This window comes from Phaethon lepturus, unplaced genomic scaffold, assembly GCF_000687285.1.
Source record: "Phaethon lepturus isolate BGI_N335 unplaced genomic scaffold, ASM68728v1 scaffold15010, whole genome shotgun sequence".
Lineage (NCBI taxonomy): Eukaryota > Metazoa > Chordata > Aves > Phaethontiformes > Phaethontidae > Phaethon > Phaethon lepturus.
Genome location: NW_010512826.1, coordinates 50,791 through 73,381, shown reverse-complemented (window position 1 = coordinate 73,381; position 22,591 = coordinate 50,791). Strand labels below are relative to the sequence as shown.

General features: G+C 39.9%; 1 protein-coding gene across 1 annotated transcript in view; it reads right to left on the bottom strand.

Moving 5' to 3' along the window:
- Positions 1-22,591, bottom strand: part of ZNF827 (zinc finger protein 827) — a 77,491-nt gene that overhangs the window by 10,186 nt on the left and 44,714 nt on the right. Inside the window, 2 exon segments of the mRNA XM_010288403.1 lie at positions 2-69; positions 18,190-18,293. Coding sequence (XP_010286705.1) covers positions 2-69; positions 18,190-18,293 — 172 coding nt within the window.

Genomic DNA, 22,591 nt, shown 5'->3' with positions numbered 1-22,591 from the left:
GAAAGAGCTGGTCGTTAAATTTCCAAGATGGTAATCCATTTCCCACCTCCGGCCCCAGCTTTTCCGTTTCTATGCCAAAAACCACAGAAACAGAAAGTCATATTTTAAGAACTCTGAAGACTTGCACATTTCATTCAGCAGAGTCCTGTAGGTGTCACATAAAATGCAACACCTCGGCTGCATGTTGTGTGATCTGGCACATGAGTTCACCTAAAAAGGAAACTCCCACTGATGGGAAGGAAATTAATCCTTCATACAGCATCTTTCATATGTACTCTAAAGCAGAACACTTATTCAAGGTGTTCTAGACACAGACATAGTCAAAGAGTTAAACCAGATTACGTAGAGAGAAAGTCAAGAGTGAGCAGGACAAAGCATTAACCTCTAATTCTGTTTTTGTGGAGAGACCGCTCCTTCGCCTTTTTCAACTGCCCACCTTCGCCCGGTACATGAAGAAGGCCTGGTCCGAGACGGTGGTCTGTTTTACACTGGGTTATTACTATTCATGGCTGAAGGAAGATTTCCAAACCTATTCTTTTCTACTGACACAGGAACTCTTGCCACATGGGCAGTCTCACACAGAATGAGAACAGAAGATTGCCCAGACAAACGTTAAACCCAGAGGACACCGCACGCCAGCGAGCCGGTGGCATCTGGGGTAAGCCCTACCCCAGCACCTGCTGTCCTCAGGCATCAAAATCCCCGGCAGCTTAGAGGGCCATCAACTGAGACCCAGAGCAAGCCGTTATCTTTAAAGCAGTGTTTTTAATTGTTGCAGGAACGGAGAGTCTGCCGTACAAAAAAGAAACTCCACACAGCATAAAACACAGACCTGAAGGCACTCGGTAAGGAAGTAGAGAGAAAAGGACTGGGAACAAGGAAGAGAAAAAAAAGGTACACGGTGCTTCAAGTTAAAAGCATGGCCAGTTTTGATCTGGACAGAAGGGAGCAGAGAGCCGATGGGGACTGGGGTTAGCAGTGACACTACTAAGCTCAGTAAGACAAACAGTATCAGCAAGCCTTGCGTAAAGGAATAATTCTCCGCAAGGGTCCCGTTACCTGAGGAGAAGGGACCGCTGTTGTAAGAAGCGCACAAAACTGCGAAGGTACTCAGCAGCTTTCCAAATACAACAGCCGGTGGCAAGGAGGCTTGGTTTAAGACTTACTTCTGGTAAAAGACATTCTATTTCCACCGGAATGGAAGATGCAACACACAGAGCACCTTTCTCTAAACCGACACTGCCTGCGGGATTGCTGCCCAGAACTAGCTGCACCAGTGCATGCCGTGATGGAGGAAAACCATTTGGCTGGGATTTTCAGGTAAACAGGAAGAGAGGAACTGAGGACAGGATTACAAAAACATCTTACTGAGTGTTAAGTTACTATCATGGCGGTTGGCACGAACCAGCAAAATCTTTATCTGATGAAGCACTATGGAATAAATGCCCCCCTTGTACAGGCAACCCCTCACTGACAGGATCACCTACCACTGCAAATTTGACTGCCGTGTCCAAAAGAGTCTCTCCTTCAGAGAGGTGTCCAGATGGCTCCACTGTGGTTTAGGCAAAGAGCTGTCAAATACTGTAGTTAATTTAAGCAATAATAAAAACAGTGCCTCATTTGGGGCAGAGATTCCACATAGCAATCTCAGCTAGTTTAGGGATGGTCATACTTGCCAGCACCTTTTCAGCTGCTGTTACTTTCTCCTGTGACCCTGTAATATGTACAATATTCAGCACACCAGAGGAATTAAGAGGCACCTCTGAGTGCTACCACCCAACAAGACATTTTTCTTAAAAGAATTTCTCGTCAGAGAACAAGTTCTGCCTATTCAAAATAGTAATTTTGTGAAATTAAAAAAAGGAAACTCCCCCGTCCTCTAAGAGCTGTAAGTGACCCATAACCTCCAAGCACTTCAATAAAGAATGATTCTTTTTGTTACTATCCTTGAGTTCAAAACAATGGAAAACTCTGAGCCTGTACTAATGCTACAGATATTTTAGCAGAGCTTTTTGAGTACATAATCAAAACAGTGCTTCAAAAGAGGAATATGGTAATAATTATAAGAGAAGGTCACAAGGGTCTGGGTTGCTTCAACATGGTCACAACAAAAATGAATTAATTAGAACACATACCAAACAAGCAGGCTCAATTAAGTAAATAAGTCTCTTAACAATTCACTTCAGCTTAGTCATCAGCCCTCTTTTATCTCTTAAGAAGAAATATCCTCTTCCCTATGGTGGATTTATAGCTATCAGTTCTGGGAAGCTCATGGGAAACTGGAAAAATATCAGCTTTCCGATTATCTCGAGCTAGTGAAAGCTAGTCCCTTGCAAAGCAGCTGCGTATTTTTCATTGATGCAAAAGAGGATAGCATAGGTGTTTTAAAAGTACTTCTATTTACTTTATAGATTTATTCCTGGAATCCTAACTACAGTGACTCAAGATTCTTCTCTTTCAGTTGAATCTTCTCTATGTAGCAAAGTGCTTTTTCTATTCAGCATGCTTCTTAGCTTGTTCATGGCAAACCAGAGTTGGTCCCTGGTGCAACAGGAGTCTTGGCGCTTCGTGGAAGACTTCACAGTTCCAAGGGAAACCACCTACTTCCACCCACCTCACCCTCTGGGCAGCTTTGTCTGCAGCCTGGGAAACTGGAGCTCCATGTCCATACAGTGGTCCAGAAATCTTCCCAAAACATACCCTGCCAGTGACCTGAAGAATCAGGTGAGTCAACAGCCACATTCAATCCTTGGGCTCTGTTTCTAATTAATGTCAGGGAATGGTGTTTTCTGTGAAGCGAGTACAAGTCCGGTGACTCTGAGACCGTAATACTGGTTTGTGCACAGCATTCTCTGCGTATCCCAAAGCACTCTACCAAGACAGTCAGCATCATTATCCATTAAGAATACCTTACACAGTGGCCAGGAAGAAGATGGACTGAGACCAACTACTGTTAAATAATAAATCACCTTTGTGAGAGATGTCCCACAGAAATCCATTTTTCACCATGACATCCCTATACTAAAATGAAGAAAGAAAAAAAAAAAAGAGAAAAAAAGGACTTGATGTAAGATTTCTGCTTTAAACGAATAGCCCACAGAAAATTCCAAAACTTGTGTGTTAGAAAAGCATACATGACAAAATAATAGTGAAATTATTAAGTAAGTAATAGACTGCATTTCTGTAGGAGTTTTGGAGTTTAAAACAAAATACGCTTAGTAAAATGGAAGGTCTCCAAGTTCTCCAGTACATCATTAAAAAGCAACAGACAGATTAAGACTCGGTATATTACAAGATAGTAATAAAATTATTTTGAAATCGTTTTGCATAGAAGTCTTAAAAGCTAAAAATTTTATGTAAAGGTAAAACTTGATTCTCAATGAAATTTAGTGAAATAGATCTTTATGGACACCTTTCCTGCCCTTCTGCATCACCTGGTATCATTTCCCTACGAACCCCAAGTCAACTTCATAACAAGTAGCTGTGTCAAGCTGATCATCCAAGATGGGGTTAGAAAACGCCAGGACAGTCACCATCTGTATTTTCCCTGAGGCGAGGATAAGGTGGGCATCAACTGTAGAAATATTGTTTTGTCCCTCCTCTCACCCCTCCAAATAGATTAATTTCTGGCAAACAAACCCCAGCAGCTTGAGCGAGTTACTATTTACCCCTTTCCTAAGCTGTTGGGCATAATTCTGAACATGTACGTATTTTCAGTTTTCACATTTAGTGATTAATTTTTTTTCTCTTATCCTCAAACTGGTAATATCAATGTGGAGAGTATGTTAACCACCCCTTCCGAAAAGCCTTTAGCCTGACTTTTGTCAAGAAATGCGAGCGAGGATACCATATCTGGTTGAAGCTGTAACTGAAGAAGAGAACAAAGTGTGACCTGAATACGTAAGTAACTGTCTAGAGTCACCAAATCAGCCTTGTGACTGCTAGTCGCTGTCACGCACAAAAAGTTCCCCGGGGACTGGCTTTGGACTCTGATATGTGGTACTTTGATTACTTATTTTCTTTTACTTAGCTTATGTATTTTTCAATTACTGCTTCACAGTGGTTTATACTACATTATGTTTTAATCTGTTGTTCAATGCCCTGCCTACCTTTATATCTTTATACTAATAACTGAAAAAATGAAACCACTATTTAACTGAAAAAGACAAAGCTAAGAAAACAAACAAAAAGTATGCTGAAGTGTCATTAAAAGAAGATAAATTCATATTTGTAACCTTTGCTCGTTTACTGTCTGCTCTCGTATCCTATAATTCACTTAAACAGCTACTTCTCTGTTTCATCTTCACACCTCCATAGACCTTGGAAGCAACAAAATCCACAAGGGCAGATCCTTATTGTCACATGGAATCTTACAGATATAAATTAAATAGATTATCCTTTGCAATAAGTATTCCTTAAAGAGGTAGAAATGAGAGGTGCTGATGAGTCTTAACAGGGAAGGTCAAAATTTATTCTCTCTCCATTCTTCTGGAAGTATGTTATATTTATACTTGGGGTTATTCAGACAGTTTGACACCACACAGATGGTCAAGAAGAAATTAGGTAAGTAATTCTGAAAATTAAATCCTGTGAAGGGAGAAAATAGAGTGGTGGTTAGACTATTTTCAATCAAGCCTGCTTGCAAGCCAAATGTGATGAGGAAAACAAGTTAGATGTCTGGAGGATCTGGTGACAGAATAGCCAGCCAGGGTGAGGCTGAGAGCTAAGAGGGAGGGATGGCCAAAATCAGAACAGGAGGTCAATTGGGAAAAGGTGGATGATAGCCGATAAAGAAAAAGAGAAAAGGAAGTGTGCAGTACCTCCCTCCTCATACTCCAGGGGATAAAACTTGACGCGAACAATACGAGATGCAGAAGGAAGCTCCCATGGGAGAATGCATCTAAAAAATTCCACCAAACCAGAAAATTAATAAACTGATTGAGAAACAGTGCTGGAACACGGTAACCAGGTTTCTATGAGCTCATGGCAAGAGGATGAACACTACCAGTAGTGCAGATGTCCCACAGCAAGGCACCTCACTTTGCTCTGAAAGACTTAGGACATTAAACAGTCATCAGATAACTTCTGGTTACTACCAGCCTGAAGCGGATTGCTGCTAGCCTGTCCTTTGTGATCTTTCACGTACCCCATGTTTACCCAAGAGGTAAATATACTGTATGCAGCTCTAGATGAATGTCACAAAAGCTTGTTCCATTATTTCTTTTTTGTTACGTCTAAAAGACAAAATGTTAAAAAAATGATTTATTCACAAACAAGGTATTTGGGTCAGGCAATCATGCAAACACTGCTTTAAAAACATTTATTTGGTCAAAGAAATTTTCTTTCCTTTTTCTGCCTGCATTCATCTACATTATTATAATGTCTTCCTACTTTCTGCAGTGGCCCCATCATCAAAGATGCTTTTTTTTTTGGCTTTGGAGCCTTCTATGTACATATTCATCTGACAAGCACACTGTATTTAAAAATTGAGAACTCCTTTTGTGAAATATGTAATTAAGGCTCTGCTGCAAGCTTGTTTGCCAAAAGCCTGCGGAAGGATCGCAAGCTCAAAAATATATTGACTGTATGAAATTGCAGCGCTCCAAATACTATGTATCTTACTCCCTTCCCGACTTTCACAAAGGTTTTATTTGTAGCACCAGAATTCTTATTTCAGTAAGAAAATAAGTCAGTCAGTTAAAATAAATGGTGGAATCCTTCCAGTGGAATCCAATCCAATCACAAGTAAGATATGTCTTGCGACTTATCTAAGGTATCTGTGATCCTGAGTGGTCCTGCAGTCTTCATTTGTCCACGTCAACATCACAGCAACCTGTCTGGACTTATTTTAGGACGTATCTTTTACTGTGAGCAGACTCATCTGCTATTAGCCTGAGATAAGCAACTGCTTTTTTGCCATAAAAGTTTTCTATACTCCCCACAAAAATAATTATTTTTTTTTTTAAACTCAAGCTTCAGCTGAAATTGCAGGCTGGTTTGCATGACCCTTTTGTGGCACCTTTTTTTAATGCCTTTTTGTAGCTATTAAGAGCAGCCAGTGCTGTCCCCTCTAATACCAATTCCAGGGCATCTGTTCAGACAAAGCCAAGTCCCCCGGCGTGTGCCATGGGCTGGCCAGAGGTGAGCTCGCACCAGCCTGGGAGCCATCGAGCCCTGGCAGCCGAGCCCTGGGCCCTAGCTAGCATGTTCGAAGCATGAACAAAGGAAGGGGCTGTGTAGCCGTGCTCTCAGTCACAACATGCCTCAGGTATGAGAAGTTATTCAGGAGGATTTAATAATAGTTGTAACAATAAAAAAAAAATTAACACAAAATTATTGCTCAAATAAAAGAACCCTAGTTCCACTTGTGAGGGGGACATGTACTTCTTGTTTCCCAAGTCCTGAAAAACTGCACATAATCGGACAGTCTGAATGACAGAACAGCTGCACAGAGGAAGCGGAGAAAGTCTCCTTTGCTAAATAAAAAACTTTACCAACTAATACTCTTACTTTTTTCTCAAATGCTTTTGCAAATCTCTAACATTACTATGGAGTATGGTAAAAAGCAGTAACATCATAATTCAAAATCCTTCATATGGAATAAAATAGAAGCCAAGTGATTTTATGTATCAGTAGCACGGTGCTTCAGCTGCTCATTCTAGAAACATCAACCATAAAAGTTGGAAATACTTCAATAAAGAGCTTGCATGATCCAGGAAAAGAAACATTAACATTGTGCACGTAAGTATTCCAAATGTGCAATGATAGGCAACAACCCTTGAAAAGGTCACTAAGAAGTGATAAAGACGTCAGGGTTTTTACAAAGAATAAAAACAAATAAAAGATGAACTTTAAAGATGCCTCCATAGAGGAACACTGGAAAACAGTGAAGCCTACTTCACTGCTAAGACTGAGTCCATTGCTCAAAAATGGATAGTCAGAAGCACGATGAGAAAAACAAAAGCTGGGTCAGGGCAAAGCCAAGGTAGGGACACGGGACTTCAAAACACAAGGCCACTCTCCACCTTCTACCTTTGTGTCAAAACTAACACCTATTTTAACTTCACTTACACAACAGAAGACTTGCGAGTAAACAGTGAGGCTTATGCTTCAGCAAGCTGACAGGGAAAGGCACCACCCTTCACAGTATGTGGTGGCTGCTGTAAAAGAAAACATTCTTACTGCTTTTATTGCAGATTCCCCACATGATAAGCAGCGACTCTCCCATTTCCTTGAAGCCCTTAACTCACTCTTAAGAGATTTACCTCTCTCCTTGCTCGCTGTCTTATCACAAGCACGCGCATCTACCTGCAAACCGTGTTCTCCTTCCTTCTGCACGCCGCTCCCATCTGCCTTCCGCTTGGGTTGCGTTTGCAGGGCGCTAGTCAGCACCACGACTGCCCCGAACTCAGCTAAAGCAACCACTAAGGCAAATTTGCACCCTCACTGAAATCATGCTCTGGAAGAAAAAAAAGACTTCTCAGCTTTACTTAGCTTGTTTTTAAACAACGGGCTTTTTCATACATAGCTGTCCAAATAGCTTGGTGAATTTTGCCTTTAATTTACTCTTGGGCAGACAAATATTATAGAAGACAACCTTGTACAAGATAAGACAGGTGAGGACTGGAGAGTCCCAAGGTAACTCTAAAAAGAAATGTCAGGAATAATGCGTTCCAATTCCTTTTGCAGAACGAGAAAAGTAATTTTAAAACCTGTCCTTCTACTTCATGTTGAGCTTGTATTTGGAAAATTCTCACATTCAGGAAACGGTCTGACTCAATGCTGATGTTAACTTTTACAAAAGATTCCAATATTAAGAAAGACAAAAGAGGATATGAAACTAGAGATGGGTTTGAATAAGATGCAGAGTCTACAACGCCGCGTGCTGGGTATTTATAAACCAGAAGCCTCACCTATCAAGTCTCTTTCAAGACCTTATTTCATCACCATTATAGCTTTGCTACTGAATTCATATCACAGAATTAGAGCTGGAAGGGACCTCAGGAGGCCATCTTGTTTCTCCCTCGCCCAGAGGCACACTGCCCACACACCAAACACACCTGCCAGTCCCGACAGGTGCTTGTCTAACTTATTTTTTTAAAAAACCTCCCGTGACCGAGGTTCCACAGCCTCCTGCTGTGCCAGTGCAAAACCACCCCACTGCTAGAAAGTTTTACTTGGTGTTTAACTTAAATCTCCTCTGCTGTCATTTAAGCCTGTTATTCCTTATTCTGCTCACATGAACATAGGCAAGGTTTATGCTTTTTTCTCTCAAAACTGTCATTTTACGTATTTGACTACCATGTCTCCTCTCTTTTCTTCTCCAGACTAAATGCACACAAATTCTTCAACCTTTCCACACAGCTCTTATTTTCTAAACCTCCGACCACTGCTGTCCTCCACATTGTTCTTGGATTAGAGAGCCCAAAATTGAATTCAGGGCTCCAGCTGTAGAGCAGGATTACCACATGTGCCTTACAGACAACATTCCCGACACCTGAGCCGGATGTTTGACCTTTCTGCAATGTGTACAATGTCAGCTTTACATACAGTGTCTGACCAAGACTAATCCAGACCCCTCCCTCAAGCTGCATTACCTGGGCATTCACACACACACACCCCTTTCTTTGTGGCACTCATCGTTCCCCCAGGCACAGAATTTTGTCTTCATCAAATTGGCTACTATTTTCCAAACTGTTTCTTCAATTTCTCAAGATAAGACTGAGCTCTAATTCCATCCTCTGAAGTGATTATGGCACCTCCACGCATGGGGTCATCAGGACATTTAAAAAACGTGCTTTCTCTTCCATCATCCACAACATTAATAAGAGGACTGATTAATACCAGAGCAAGCACAGACCCTTGCAGAACTGCATGTGGTCCCTGGGGGTTGACAGCTATGCTTAACCACTTAATTATAGTTGTACCTACTCTCGGTTTCCTTGCTTACTATAAGCATGTTGTGGGAGGCAGCACCAAAAGCCTCACTCAGCTCAAGAGGTCAAGTTTCTTTAATGACCTGGTAACAACTATTGTTAGGCTTCTTTCCATACAAATCTCCAAGTTGGTCCTTCCTGAAGCTGTTATTTTGCTGTTTTATCTTCTTCCTTTCCCAAAAAACACATTCTACCACTTCATAGTCATTCTTCACCAAGTTGCCTTCTGTCACCTGCATCAAAACACAGGTCCCGAGAACTTGCTGGACAGCCTTGTGTTGTCCTGAATTCACCTGCTAGCGGAAGACAAGGTAGGCAAAATCCCACATTTCTCATTCTGTACTTTGGATTGAGTGTAGCCGCTCAGGAAGTTCTTCTCAAATTTGACCTCCACTTGTGTCACATATTTATTTAAAAATATTGATAGCGACAATTAGTTTACTTTTTAAAAAATCGCTTGTTGTTGAATAACTATTAGAGAGTCAAAAAACATATCAAAAAAATGATGAGATGCCAAAACCTGCCCTGTTTGAAAGGGTAAAAAAACCCAATTGCTAAGTTTTCTTTTTCCATGTGGGATGAAACAGTTATCTTTGTCTGTTTTGCTTTGGATTTTATGTTGGTGCTATTTCTTAAAAGCTTTTGGTTTACTTGGTTTAATGAATGAGGTCTAGCCTGGCTTTCTTCTGAATGAAACCAGAAGGTATTTGTTCTGAGTGAAATTACTTTGTTCTTCCATCCTTTACCATGAAGTTGATCCTGCTTTAGGAGGAACAAACATAAAAGGGAAATGAAATAAAAATAAATATTTTTGCCTGTATGAGAAGACTGCACAATATGAGGGGAAAAAAAAGTTACCCTATATAAAAGTAGCCCATAATAAAACAAGATCACAAATTTTCAGATAAATGTCAAGTGCCTTTTCAAGACAGCCATTAGACATGGACCTGAATCTGTATTTTTCTGTTTGTCTATTTTAATTAACACCTTTCATCTTGAAGGTCCTGCAAATAACTGGCAAAATAATTAGTGCAATAACGTCACAAGGAAAAGAAGTGAACTCTGTATGCCCATAACAATTGATGCGAAGTCCTGCTATTTAGCATGTGTTAATCCTCCAGCGGAAGACTGGCCAATTCACCAGGAATTTCATGTGTTCCTCAGAAGGATCTGATCACATTCCCCTTAGTTGCTGTGGGAATTGCCAATAAATACTGATTGTTGAGAAAAATTAGAACATGTACAACTATGCACATGCTGCACGCTTCACTTGCCCTATTTTAGCCAAAGAACGCACTGCACACGTTTGAGCAAGAAGCAAAATGGTCTGTTCTGCATAACCATGTTTTCAGTTCTCAATGGGACTTTGTTAGCTATGAAGACTGTGTGGCTGCTCAGGACATAGTCACTATTACCGTACCACAGATCTGCTACACACATGCACTAGATGCAAACCTGTTTGGCAGCAGACCCAGAAAAAGCTGCAGGGGAAATGTAATGCTGTAATCAGTTGCAGCCACGTTGGTTATGATCCCCTTAAATGAACCAGAAATTTGGAACCCTCTGCTTGATGACTGTAGTGCAAAGTGGTTGTCAAGGCAGCTGGGTACATAGCGAAAGAAGGCTGCACCCAGGCAGACAATCATGGGAATCTGAAGACAGGATGCGATAGATAAAAAACATGCTAGAGCCAGAGCTGCTGTCACAGTTTAGCACTGAATTACATTGAACAAATTCTGGAAGATCTGTCTTGCTTTGGAGAACTATGCCAAGCACAGCTCACTTTTATAGCAGCCCAACTATCTCACCTTCCTAGAATCACTTTCCACAACTTGCCAGCTATCTGCCTCTTGCTATCAGACTTCAGAGAGCACCCACGATGCCTGACGGTCTCTAGCCTTCTAGAGAGTGCAAAGACAGAGATGTACATCAGTCAATGTGTACCCAGGAGACATTCTTTCTGTGTGAAGAATGAAAGTAAAATGCATGTTGGAGATAAGGAACTAAAATCAGTTACTCAAATCAATCTGCCACTCTGTCACAAAAATTTTCCTACCATCTATGAAGCTGTCATATAGGTTGGATTTGTCAGAGAGAATACTCTCCAGTATTCTTTTTCATGCATTTGCATGGATTTTTACACAAACGCACACATACACAAGAAGAAGAGTATCTGGTTGAATCTTACACCAGACAGGTACTGGAAGAGGAATAAAATTAAATGGGTGCTTTTGAGGACCGAGAGAACCAGACTTTGCAAGGCTTAGTGAGTACCTACCATTGTGTTCTGCAGGCAGCGATGACGGCAGTGTGGCACCTACCTCCAGCACCTCTTTCAACAAGTACATTTCAGAGAAATACTGAGATAGAAATGAACAACAGGACCGAATGCCTGATGGAGCATGTCTTGCCTAGTGAATTAAGTGCCACTCTACACTTTTTCACTCTGCCAGGAAGCCAACAGGGGTCAGGCACTCTCATCATCAAGAAACTGAAGGGGATATCTAATGTCCTGGGTGGGCAAAGCTCATAACTCAGACCAAAACCAAAAGCAAATAAAATGACCATAAGCACTAGTAATGGGATAAAGCAGGGGGGAAAAAAAATGTACTATATAAATCAATTCACGTGCATGTGCACTCCCTCTGCAACTATATTGGCAATAAAAATTGCTGTTCCATCACAGGGACACAAACCACTGCCAGAAGCTTGAAATATTCTTTTAGACTTTCAAAGAAGTCTGAAGTCCGGCAAATATGATTAAGGGATTGGAGCATCTGTCATACAAGGAGAGCCTGAAAGAACTAGGACTGTTCAGCCTGGAGAAAAGGCGGCTTGGTAGGATCTTTCCAATCTGTTTAAATACCTGATGAGGGGGAATAAGAAGATGAAGCCAGGCTCTTCTCAGTGATACCCAGTGGAGAGAAGGCAAGGGCACAAATTAAAACACAGGAAATTCCATTTAAACATAAGAAAACACTTTTTTTTTTTTTTTTTTTTTTTTTTTTTAACTGTGAGCATGGTCAAACACTATCACAGGTTGCCCAGAGAGTCTCCATCCCTTGGAGATATTCAAAACCTGACTGGACAGAGTCTTGAGCATCAAACTGACTCTGCTCTGAGGAAGGGAGTAGAACTAGACTTCCTATCTCAATCACTGTGTGATTCTCTCAAAAACAGGTTCTGCTGTCTTGAATGAATTAGAAGTCAAATGCTTGTAATTGTGCTCTAAACCCCTAGTTTTCCCTTACAAATTCTAGCATTTCGGACTGTGAAGAAAGCCTTCCTAAAGTAAACAGAGAATTGCCCACAATGTGAAGTTAGAGGGGTTTTGGCTGATGTAAGCAAACAATAACCTTAAGAAGGTGTGAATTGTTCTAATTAACTCCATGGGTACATAGCTGGGCAGTTATACAAGGGCAGTTTAAATGCCAACATTTCATTGCTGATCACTAGCGGAAATCCTCAGGGCTCATGTGTTCCACAGTCCCCTACAGATAAGGGCATCTTCCAGGGTGACATTAGTGCCAACAATCCCCTACGCAGAAATCAAACCCTCAAGGTGTCTCTTCATTTCTGCAGTGCGGTTACAGTGGTCTCAGAGACAATGTAAAGTTAGAAGTAGGAAGTCTGGCAGCAGGCTCAAAGAGACCAAGAAGGAAAACTCACTGGCAACTTGTGAAGAAATGGAAACTATAGTCGGATTCACTCTAACCTCATATTCAATTTATTAAAGTCCTGGCTTTCTTAAGAAACCTAGTGCTGACTCAAAATTCAGAGCTGGTTGCTGTAGATGGTTGCTGAAGTTTAGTTTACTGCAGAGCACAAGAGACTAGAATCAAGCAAAAATACTGCTGGAAAATAGTATGTATGAATGAGCACGTCTGCCGGTTGGACCAAAAGAGATCTTGCTATCTATCTTGTGTGGCTTAAAGCATCTATAAAATTACAACATCAAGAGGCATATTGATCTTAAGGTGTCTTTAAAAAGGGATTGGGAAGGAAGACACATGCAAATACTTCATACTAAAGAATGTGGTATTTGTGCAACATGAACAGCTTGATTATTTATCACGTTCAAGTTAAAACTCTAAACCCTCAGGAGGTATTTTTCAACTACAGTCAGAAGCAAGTAAACACAATTAAGTGTGGTCACAGCCACGTCAATCTCACACAAATGCTGAAATTTCACACGGCCGAAAGATACGGCCTTGCCTTCACCCTGCTCATCCCAACATTCCCACAAACTATTAGAAAAAAGAGATTAATTCACCCCTTCCCCTGATCTAGCTTACAATGTGGCCACAAGAATGTTAGAAATACTCTGCTGGAGAACGTGCAAAGATGAGGCGCAGAGAGCCAGCAGATTTTCCCCTTTAGGTATATTAAAGTTACAGTGGAAGTACCGCTTTAGCGAAAAGACCTAGAAGGAGGGTGTGAGTACGAACAGTAATGAGAGAAACGTGTACATCTCCTGAGCGGTCCTGTATTTCCAAATGTACATTGTACTCTGGCACCAATGGACAAAATTTTAAAAGCCAGGGCTATTCATGGACTACAGCTCCCCAAAAATCTACGTCCTCCACTTCCAAAAGTCTGTTTTAGCCATGTGAAATTCCCTTACCACATCAAAATTACAGTTTTGCAAGAACTAGTGAATTTTCCACAAAAAGATGAATTTTTTTTTTATTAAATTTAATCCTCTACAGATGACATTGTTTCAATATTTGGCACTGTCAATCTAAATGAAGGAGAATACCAGGTCCTTGGTGAATAGGAGAGAAAATAATGATATATTATTATACTACACCCAGATATAAATGGAGAAAAAATACTCCCAAAAACCCATGGCTGGAGTCTTTGCCAATATTAATGAACTGACCAGAAAAGGAGTAGTGAATATCACTCATCTGGATTTCATGAAGGCAGGTTTGATTTACAGAATGAGTCAGTGAGATAGTGGAAAACTATTAAAACACATTAAAGATTGGCTAAGGGTCAGGAACACCAGCATAAGATCAAGTTTTTAATTTATCTAGTGATCTGGACTGAACTATATAGTCTGACATTAAACTCTATTCTGTCAAAAGAAGAGTCTTATAAAACAGAAGATAAAAAAGCCCTTTTAAAAGTGACTGTTTGAAATGAAAATTTTAATTTCTTCTCCCTACCTTTTGCCAGGACAAAAAAGGTCATTTGCTATTCTTATAGGGGAAAGCTGAAATTATTGAATTGTTTTGGATACGACTTTGTATTGGACTTGGATACTATGGTAATTTTTGAGTGAAGTGCATTTGATTGATGTGGACATCAATGCTATTTTATTTGATTTCCATTTTTCAGTAAAAATGAGCTTATTTGGACAGCAACAGTAATACACAAAAGTGTAATGTAACTATAACTAACTTTGTATGGTTATTAACATACAAAATACCTTAAAAAAGGACGGGAAGTAGCTCCCCAAATCTATCCAATACTTTTGAACTACGTACTATAGGAAACTACTTTCTTCCTTTCCCTGAATATTAAGAATTCATTGCAGATTATCAGGGAGTTCGCATGACTTCTGTAGGGCTGTTGAGTCCCATTCTGACAGCTGTTGGAGATTTCGTTGTCATTTCCTTGGGTACCAGACTCAAAAACTGCTGCACGAGAATCACTTCTGCCTGTGATACTGCTGCTGATCAGGATTACTTCACCTTTATTTCAGGCCAAATTCATCACTATGTTGCTATTTATTTAGTTGTGTGGGTTTTTCTCCTCCAGTAAATGCCCTGATCAGCGCATTGCTTTCAAACATCTTTTAATTCATCTTTCCTAATTATTTCATAGTCTTTGGGGATCTTATATACTCAGTGCCCTACAAAGAGTGCTATTCCTCTTAAATACCCGATCTTGCAATTTTCTTATAAACTTACAAACTTACAAAGAGAAGTGGTTTGTGCTGAAGAGGCCACTAAACTGAAGTCTTGGGAACTGAACTTTGGACCAACCGTACTTAAAAATCCTCTTTAATAGCTTCAACACAAAAAGCCCCAACATTGTATTAATAAAAGCAATATTGTCAATATGCAGAAATTTCAGAGTATTAAAGAAATAATCTTGAGAGCTAGAGTAATAAGTGAAACAATTCAAATTACAAGGTCATATGCCTAGAAAGTAGGAACAAGAATTCCTGTTGCATGCTGAAATCATCAGCTGAAATTGTAAAGCAAAACATGTTACTATTTGATTAGCAAATGAACTGAGAGTCATCAGCATGTTATAGTTACAAAGACTGTGATTAATCAGGAGAGGCGTTCCCAATATACGTACAGAAGACTGCATGCTGCTTAAAAAATAATTGCTAAGACCTCCTATAAAATAGCATATATAGTTCTGACTACTCATATTTGCAGAAATTAATTTCCCTAAACAGAGGCAGAAAAAGACTATGATGTCGGTAAGGAAATGGAAACCCTATCATAGTAGAAGAGACTAAAAGACGTTGGCTGGCTTACTTTTCCAAATTGAAGACAGGATTAGGGGGATGTAAAATGGCACATCAGATGGTCAACATCACAGGGGAGAAGAATTATCAGAGCTGAAGGACAGCGTTGGTGAAACAACAAAAGTACAACTTGCTGTGAATAAATTCAGGCTGAAGAGAGAGTGGTCCCAGCCCTTCAAAGGGGTGAGCTTCTGAAACAATGCCCTCATACAAATCATAAAGACGACAGGCTTAGAGATGGATCTTGATAATGAATGAGATTACATAATGTTGTTACCTATTATAGAAAAGAATTGAATTTGACACATGAGATATCTTACTGTCCTATGTTTCTGTCACTTTTCCCAATTCCTCTGCAGCTAGGGTGCCAAGAAGTCTGCAGACAGAAAGTTGGCAGGAGTCTGGGGATACAACCGCCCATATTGGTGCTCTCTTGGGAAGAAGCACTATGTACGTGGGGGTTCCACCAAGGCCACCCAGACTAACTGGCAGCAAAGGCTTCCTGGTGCCACTCTGCCTGCCTGAGTCAAGCCCGGTGGCAGAGAGCCAGCACAGAGCAGCAGCTCAGACCCCACGCTTGTTCCTCAGACTCTGCTAGCTGTGGTGACAGTGGCACCGAGTCACATTTTTGGATATAGGCACTGCTTAATGAACACTCTTGGCCATTAGCACTTAATCTGCTTGGATTTTAGTTGATGACATGAAGATGACACTGGACTGGGAATTTCCCGTCATTTTCTTACGCTGTTCTTTTCTACTTCTTACTACCCTGTTTCAGGGATGAAGTAACCCAAAACAAATCTCAAGTGAAGGCATACATACCATTTATTGATGGGACAGCACATACACATTTCCACAGCATTTTCTGTTACATCCTGTTGTCCTTTACAATGGTTTATTACTGTTCCTTTACACTAGTCTCTGCAGACATAAAGTTTTTTCTGAGCTATACATCGCACTACATACACTATTTCTTCTTAAAGGCTGAAACCAGTAGGAAATCCACCTGTGGGCATTCTGCTGTTCTTTTACATGAATATCATATTTGTAATTGATTAAAAATTTAAATCACATTCCTGGTGCTACTGTGAAGTTGCACTTCAGGTCCAAGAATTTATTATGAAGCTGAGAAAAATCAACATATTTGGAATGATCGAGTTGTTCCAAAAATAAAAATGAAGCAGAAAATGGCAACTTTCAGTATATATGCTGCTATAACATATCAGAGTCTTATAATCATGGAGAAATATGTATTATAATACACAGACCTATCAAGGTAATACTTACATTCCATAAGGCAGAATATGGGGCAGCATAAACATACAAAACCCAGTTCCTTGAAGCCATTCTACCACTCCAGGATGTCCTAACCAACTAGATACTTTACATCCTTTAATCAGAAGATTAAACATGTCACCAAAACCCATCCACAGTTTTACTGGCCTCACTTAAAATTAAGTCTTACAGAGAATTAAAATTCTTACACGTTCACCTTGGTGTGATGTAAGAGTATCGCTGCTAGAGGCCATGTCCTCTGAGGTATCGAGCACAGCCTGAGGAGTCTAAGAGTTCTCATCTTTTATCTGGGTGTATGAATATTCCATGTTATGCCAAGGTCAAAAGCCAGGATTGAAGTGCTAACCTGGTTTACATTTTAATACTTAAAAGCACCACACCTGATCTGATTCTCCTCACCCTGAGTTACAAAGTCCACTACTTCCTTGCAAAAGTGCAGCTGAGGCTAGCCTGAAGACCCTTGTCCTTATGCTACAAATTTTCTTCTTCTTCCTGCTATGCATATTTACTCTTAGATAACATCTAGCTCTTAACCTCATCTGCCACTTCACAAGCTGTCAAATTACTATTCAAGCATTAAAAAAAATGAAGGGTCTGTTAAGCTGTAAATTAAATGACAGTCTATAGCTGAAAATTAGCAGTAACGTGCTCAAAACTTTATTGATTGCTAAGAAAAGGTGAATAACCCCCCCTACAGCTGGCTGTGTAATTACTCACCTCTAGAACCCAAGAGCTATTAATTTAAGAACAGACAGCAGTGAACTAGCAAATGAGTTATTTTGCAACAGGACAGTAAAGGCACGTATCAAGTTTTTGCATGTGTTCAGTGCCACCTTGAACAGTATTGTTACCTATATTTTCCATTTCGATGCAGAATATAACCCAAGCAACATCTGGACATAAAACGCCTGTCAACTAGCTCAGATGATCAGCGGGAATGTACCCACCAATACTGAGGCCTTTCAGTATGTTTTAAGAACTCCACATCCTTCCAAAAAGGTTTCTAAATTACTGTTAAAGGCAGGAAAATGGTATTGCCAAGCTCAGCCACTCTGATACATGTACTGCAAACATTTCATCTGTACTCTGAGAGATGGAGGTTGTCTGCTATTCTCCTGGCCAGTAACAGGAGAATAAGAGACAGTAATCTGACAACAGTAAAGGTTTTTTACATATGGGAGACACACACACACAAAACACCCCCACCTCTGTTAATATTGGCAAGTTCAATCTGTTACAGGCTCATGTATAATTCATGGAAATAGTAGTTTAAAGACTTAATATAAATGCTTCAGCAATACTTAACTTTTTTCTTTTTCTTCTTAAGCACTTATTGGGATAGAGAGATAGTTGCCTTTTGACAAAGCAAACTACATTTTAAGAGCACTGGTCAGGGGTGGAGTTTACAGTAAGAAAATTTTAAAAAGATATATTAACTGTAAGTAACGAAAGAAAAAGGTATCTGACCTGGTGCAGATGTTCTTCCATGAAGAGTAGTTTCATTAGGCAGGAGATCTTTTGAGTTGGAAGTAAACGGTGATTGTCTAAATGTGTCTTCAGAAAAGAAAGGGCTATGGGAAAAAATAAGACATCTTTTTGTAAACAAAATAGCAGTTAATGGAAGTAGTAAATATTATTTTTGACCCTAACATCTTAATATTATAACAAATACCATCTTGTTAAAAGCCCTGTTTTACTTACAGAATTCACACTGAAAGATACACAGACCAAGAGGCAAGGTGTTGAAAACAGGCATGCTTTGATAAAATTGCATCTCGGAGTGAAAACTGAAGTCCTCCCAAAAGCCTTTTAACTATATTTCAACATCTTAGATATGCTCTCTCACAATACAATACGGATCATTAAAATTAATGCTTCAAAAATTTGTGTTCGGTCGTATCTGGAAAGGGCAATCAGGAAAGGTGGAAAATAGTGGAATAATGGAAGATTATTTAATAATCTGAGGTATATAGTAATAATCTTTAAAACAAAACTTTTCACATTTTAGGTTAAGACGCTGAATAGTTCTCTTTTGACATGGCATTCTGTGAATGAAATTAACTCCATGAGTTTAATTTTTAAAGCAGGAAACAATTCATATAAGCTAACTGAATGGTTACTTCCCAAAGGTTATTAACTGCAAAAATTATCAGCTGTTTGACTCCAAAAACATACCACGCTTTGATTTTAATTAAGTCAATAAAAAGTAAATTTCAATAGTGAATTGGCATTTCTGTCGAAGTATTTTGTTTTCTGCTCAATTAAAGATCGTAACAGAAACAAGAATTCCTTGTCTACAGTACAGACAGACATCAGTAAGAGGTACATCAAAACATTCAAAATGGACAAGGACAGTCTTTCTTGGAAAACTGTTTTCTAAGGCAGCGTATTCCATCTGCAGGCAATCAAATCTGCAACTATCAATTTCTTCTAAGCAAAATGAGAATTACATTAAATCTGATCTCTCGTATGGAGAATCCTTAACAGGCTGGTATATAGTAGGTGTTTTAAAGGTGCGGGACAGGAGGCCAGCTCATTTCTGCAGCCTATTCTTATTCAGTAATGAAATCAAAGAATCTCTTCAGGATAAAGAAAGTAGTATGAGGTCTTATGAAGCGTTGACAGTGGGTAGTCCAGACCCAGAAAGTGTGTGCCAGCAGCACCAACCCAGTTGGCCCTACCAGTCCAGATACCCAGGGTGTCAATCTAAACAATGGCACTTGCACAATTTTTCCCTCATACAGTTTTTCTGCAGAGAGTGAACAACGTGTTCTCCTCTGAATCACTTGTATTCTTAGTCAGATCTCTTCTGCCTTTGGGAAACTTGTTGATAATTATTTAACTTGATCATTTAACACTTTTGGCAATCACATTATTTACTTTCTCATTACATTTTTTGGCCATTATTCATTTTGAGCTGTTCCATATGTACCTGTTAATGGGATATTTTGGTATTTTTACAAAAGTTTGAATATGACCATAAACACAGTCACCATTAGGTTGTGCTGAAGGGTAAGGCATGAAACTGTCCCAAAACTGAACAGTTCAGTGTATATGGATAGCTGAACAATGCATAATACTCAAGAAAACAAGTGATGAGGATAAATCAAAACAGCTCCAGCCCACATGTGCAAAACTTAAGTTTTTCCAAGACTCACACGCCTACTCAGGGGTGATATAATATAAAACAGACTGACGCTGTATAAAAATATGGCATCATTTATTGCAACATTCCTCTCACTGGTTTAATAATGATTTGAAAGAAAAACACCAATAAAAAAGTTTTATTACTGTTGTAACTCTTCAAAATCTTGTAATCCGCTCAGGTTTCCATGTTGGCCTGCCTGCTCGTGCTTTAGATTCAGTCACTGGGACACTGCTCCTTGCTGGTTCTAAGCAAAATGGATGATGCAGAGCTTATCTATTTCAGGCTAGGCCATGTATCATGAACAGGTTGTTGTTGAAGACTGCATCGTGTTGTGTCCCAAGGATTTCCCTCTCCGCCATCGGCCTCCGGTGAATTACAGAAACATCCTTGGATACCTCTTTTCTGCCTTCCTAATGGGCAGCTCAGTCTCTTCAGTGTTGGCCCTATTATTTTTATTTCAGAAGATATGTCCTCCAATTCCCAGTGCAAAGTATGGAGGGAGGAGCTCCTGCTTCATAGTAAGAAGCTACATAAATTGTTGTCAATCACTGCGCAAAGTCCCTTCTGATGAAGATTAAGCTTTAGGATTTTTTTTTTTCTGGCTGCACTTTTCCAGTTTTATGGCTACACAGTTCTCTAGATGAAAGAAACTTATCTTGGCATCTTATGCTGGCGTACTCACTTCCAGATCATTTGCTTCTCCACTTTCTGTCTTCATATCACAGATGGCAGGCTCTACCATCTCACTCAGCCATTGAACTGTGAGGAATCCTTGCCAGTTTCGGCTGCTTAAGCAAAGTCATATGGAAGTATATGCTCGCAAAGTCCAGGAATACTCACAGGAGGAACAGCAACAGATAGGTGACAGTTAGAAATGTTAATACGGAATAAGACAGCAAAAAGTGCTTGCGTACCCCATCTTGCTGGGCTTTGCTGATTTAAGACTCTCACCAATGATACAGCTTAATCTCTCTGTCCTCCAGCTACTCACAGGTGGACAACACTGACCTCACCTTGGCTCTCTACAGCTGTGAGCAAACTTCCCATAACAACTGTGATTCAAATGCCTTTCTGTCACTACTCCAGATGTAGGTTGGTGAGCCAAATTGCAACACCACACATTTTCTTAATGCAGCCTGAGTGCCTCTATCCTCCACTGGCTGCTCCATCACATTCTATTTTTGAGAAGGCATCATGCCCCTACCAGTAAAGGCTTCCAGCTGTTTGTTTGGTTTTGGGTGGGGTTTTTTTGGCAAGGTCTTTCAAGTCAATCTGTTTGAACTTGCAGAATTTAGTAGACTGACTCAGTTCCCCTTAAGCAGCTCTTCTCATTCATGTCGTCTTCTCCTGATAGCTAGGTAAGATAAGAAAAGCACCCAGAAGAATTGAATCAGGCACTCAGGATTTCATGCCCTGATGGGTAGCAACCATTGTCAGGACTTCTCAGTAAAACTCAGTGCAAGTTTGACAACAGCCAACTGTGCTACCCTCTTAAAGGTTGGCAGCCAGAAGGGGAAGTTGTCTTTGACCTGTCCTCAAACTTTCCAGTTTGAATTATCTTTGACAGATCCAAAAGCAGCTCTGGATTCTCGCACCAGTCCTGCCGGTAACATCATGAGATAATTGAAATAATTTTCAACTGACTATTTGTCTCCCTCTTGCTGCAATGCACACTGGATGGTTAATGAGTAGTTGGACAATAGGTGCATTTATCTCGCTATGTACCTCTCAGGGTTTTGCTTTTTAACTAGTCATGGGAAGGCTATGCAGGCTGCATATCCCACAAATTCCCAAACTAGCAAATATGGGAAGCATTCACAGTAAGCCAGAAGTTAAAAGCTCAATTTAATTATCTTTCAACTTGTAACATCAAGAAGTCCCTAATGTACATTTACTGAGCTGGTCAGTTTATTAAAAACAAATTATTTATTACAGTTACCATGAATGAATGCGATAGGCCTAGGAATTTAACAACAATGTATTTTAGAGATATTTTCTTCTGCAACTGAAATGCTTTTCAGTTTCTGTCTGGACAAAGTTGTCTTAGTTATCAGGCACTGAACACGCCGGAAACCTCTGTAGAAGGGTCTGCAGAGGCACAGAAGGTCTTACTCTATTTTTGAAGGAAGTCGTCATCACTTCAGTGTGCTCAGTTTCCAACCCATCCACACTGATTAGGGAACTTTCAGGTAGGAAATAAATGTTCCCTTGCCAATTCCTGCCTACTCCTCACCATCATGGGCTCCTAAGTTTTTAGCAATTCTAGCTACCACTGTGCATAAGAGCTTTGAATTTTTCTATATGGACACCTCACTTTGCTGCTCACATATATGTAAACAACTCATGGGCTTGCTCACAGACACAATACTGTAAAGTGCATATTTCTTTAACAGCATGTGCTATAATTGGATCATGTTTTTAATTCCTGGTTCATTTCATGTATTTTATTAATGTGACTGTAATCTTTAACAAATGTTTCATTGTCTTACAGCCTGACTTTTAAAAATTCATCTCTAGAAGGCATTGAGATGATAGAAATACTAAACTGAAATTTTATGAAAGAAATACGAGTTTGATGGAAGACTGAATCAAAATCACCTCTTCTTACGTTGGTCCGTGTGTTAAAATCCAGCTGTCAGCCTGTTCTTCCCCCAAAAACTGCATGTACTATGCAGTTCCTTTTAAGTTTCAGTTTTTTGTAGAAAAAAATAGTTCTTAAAA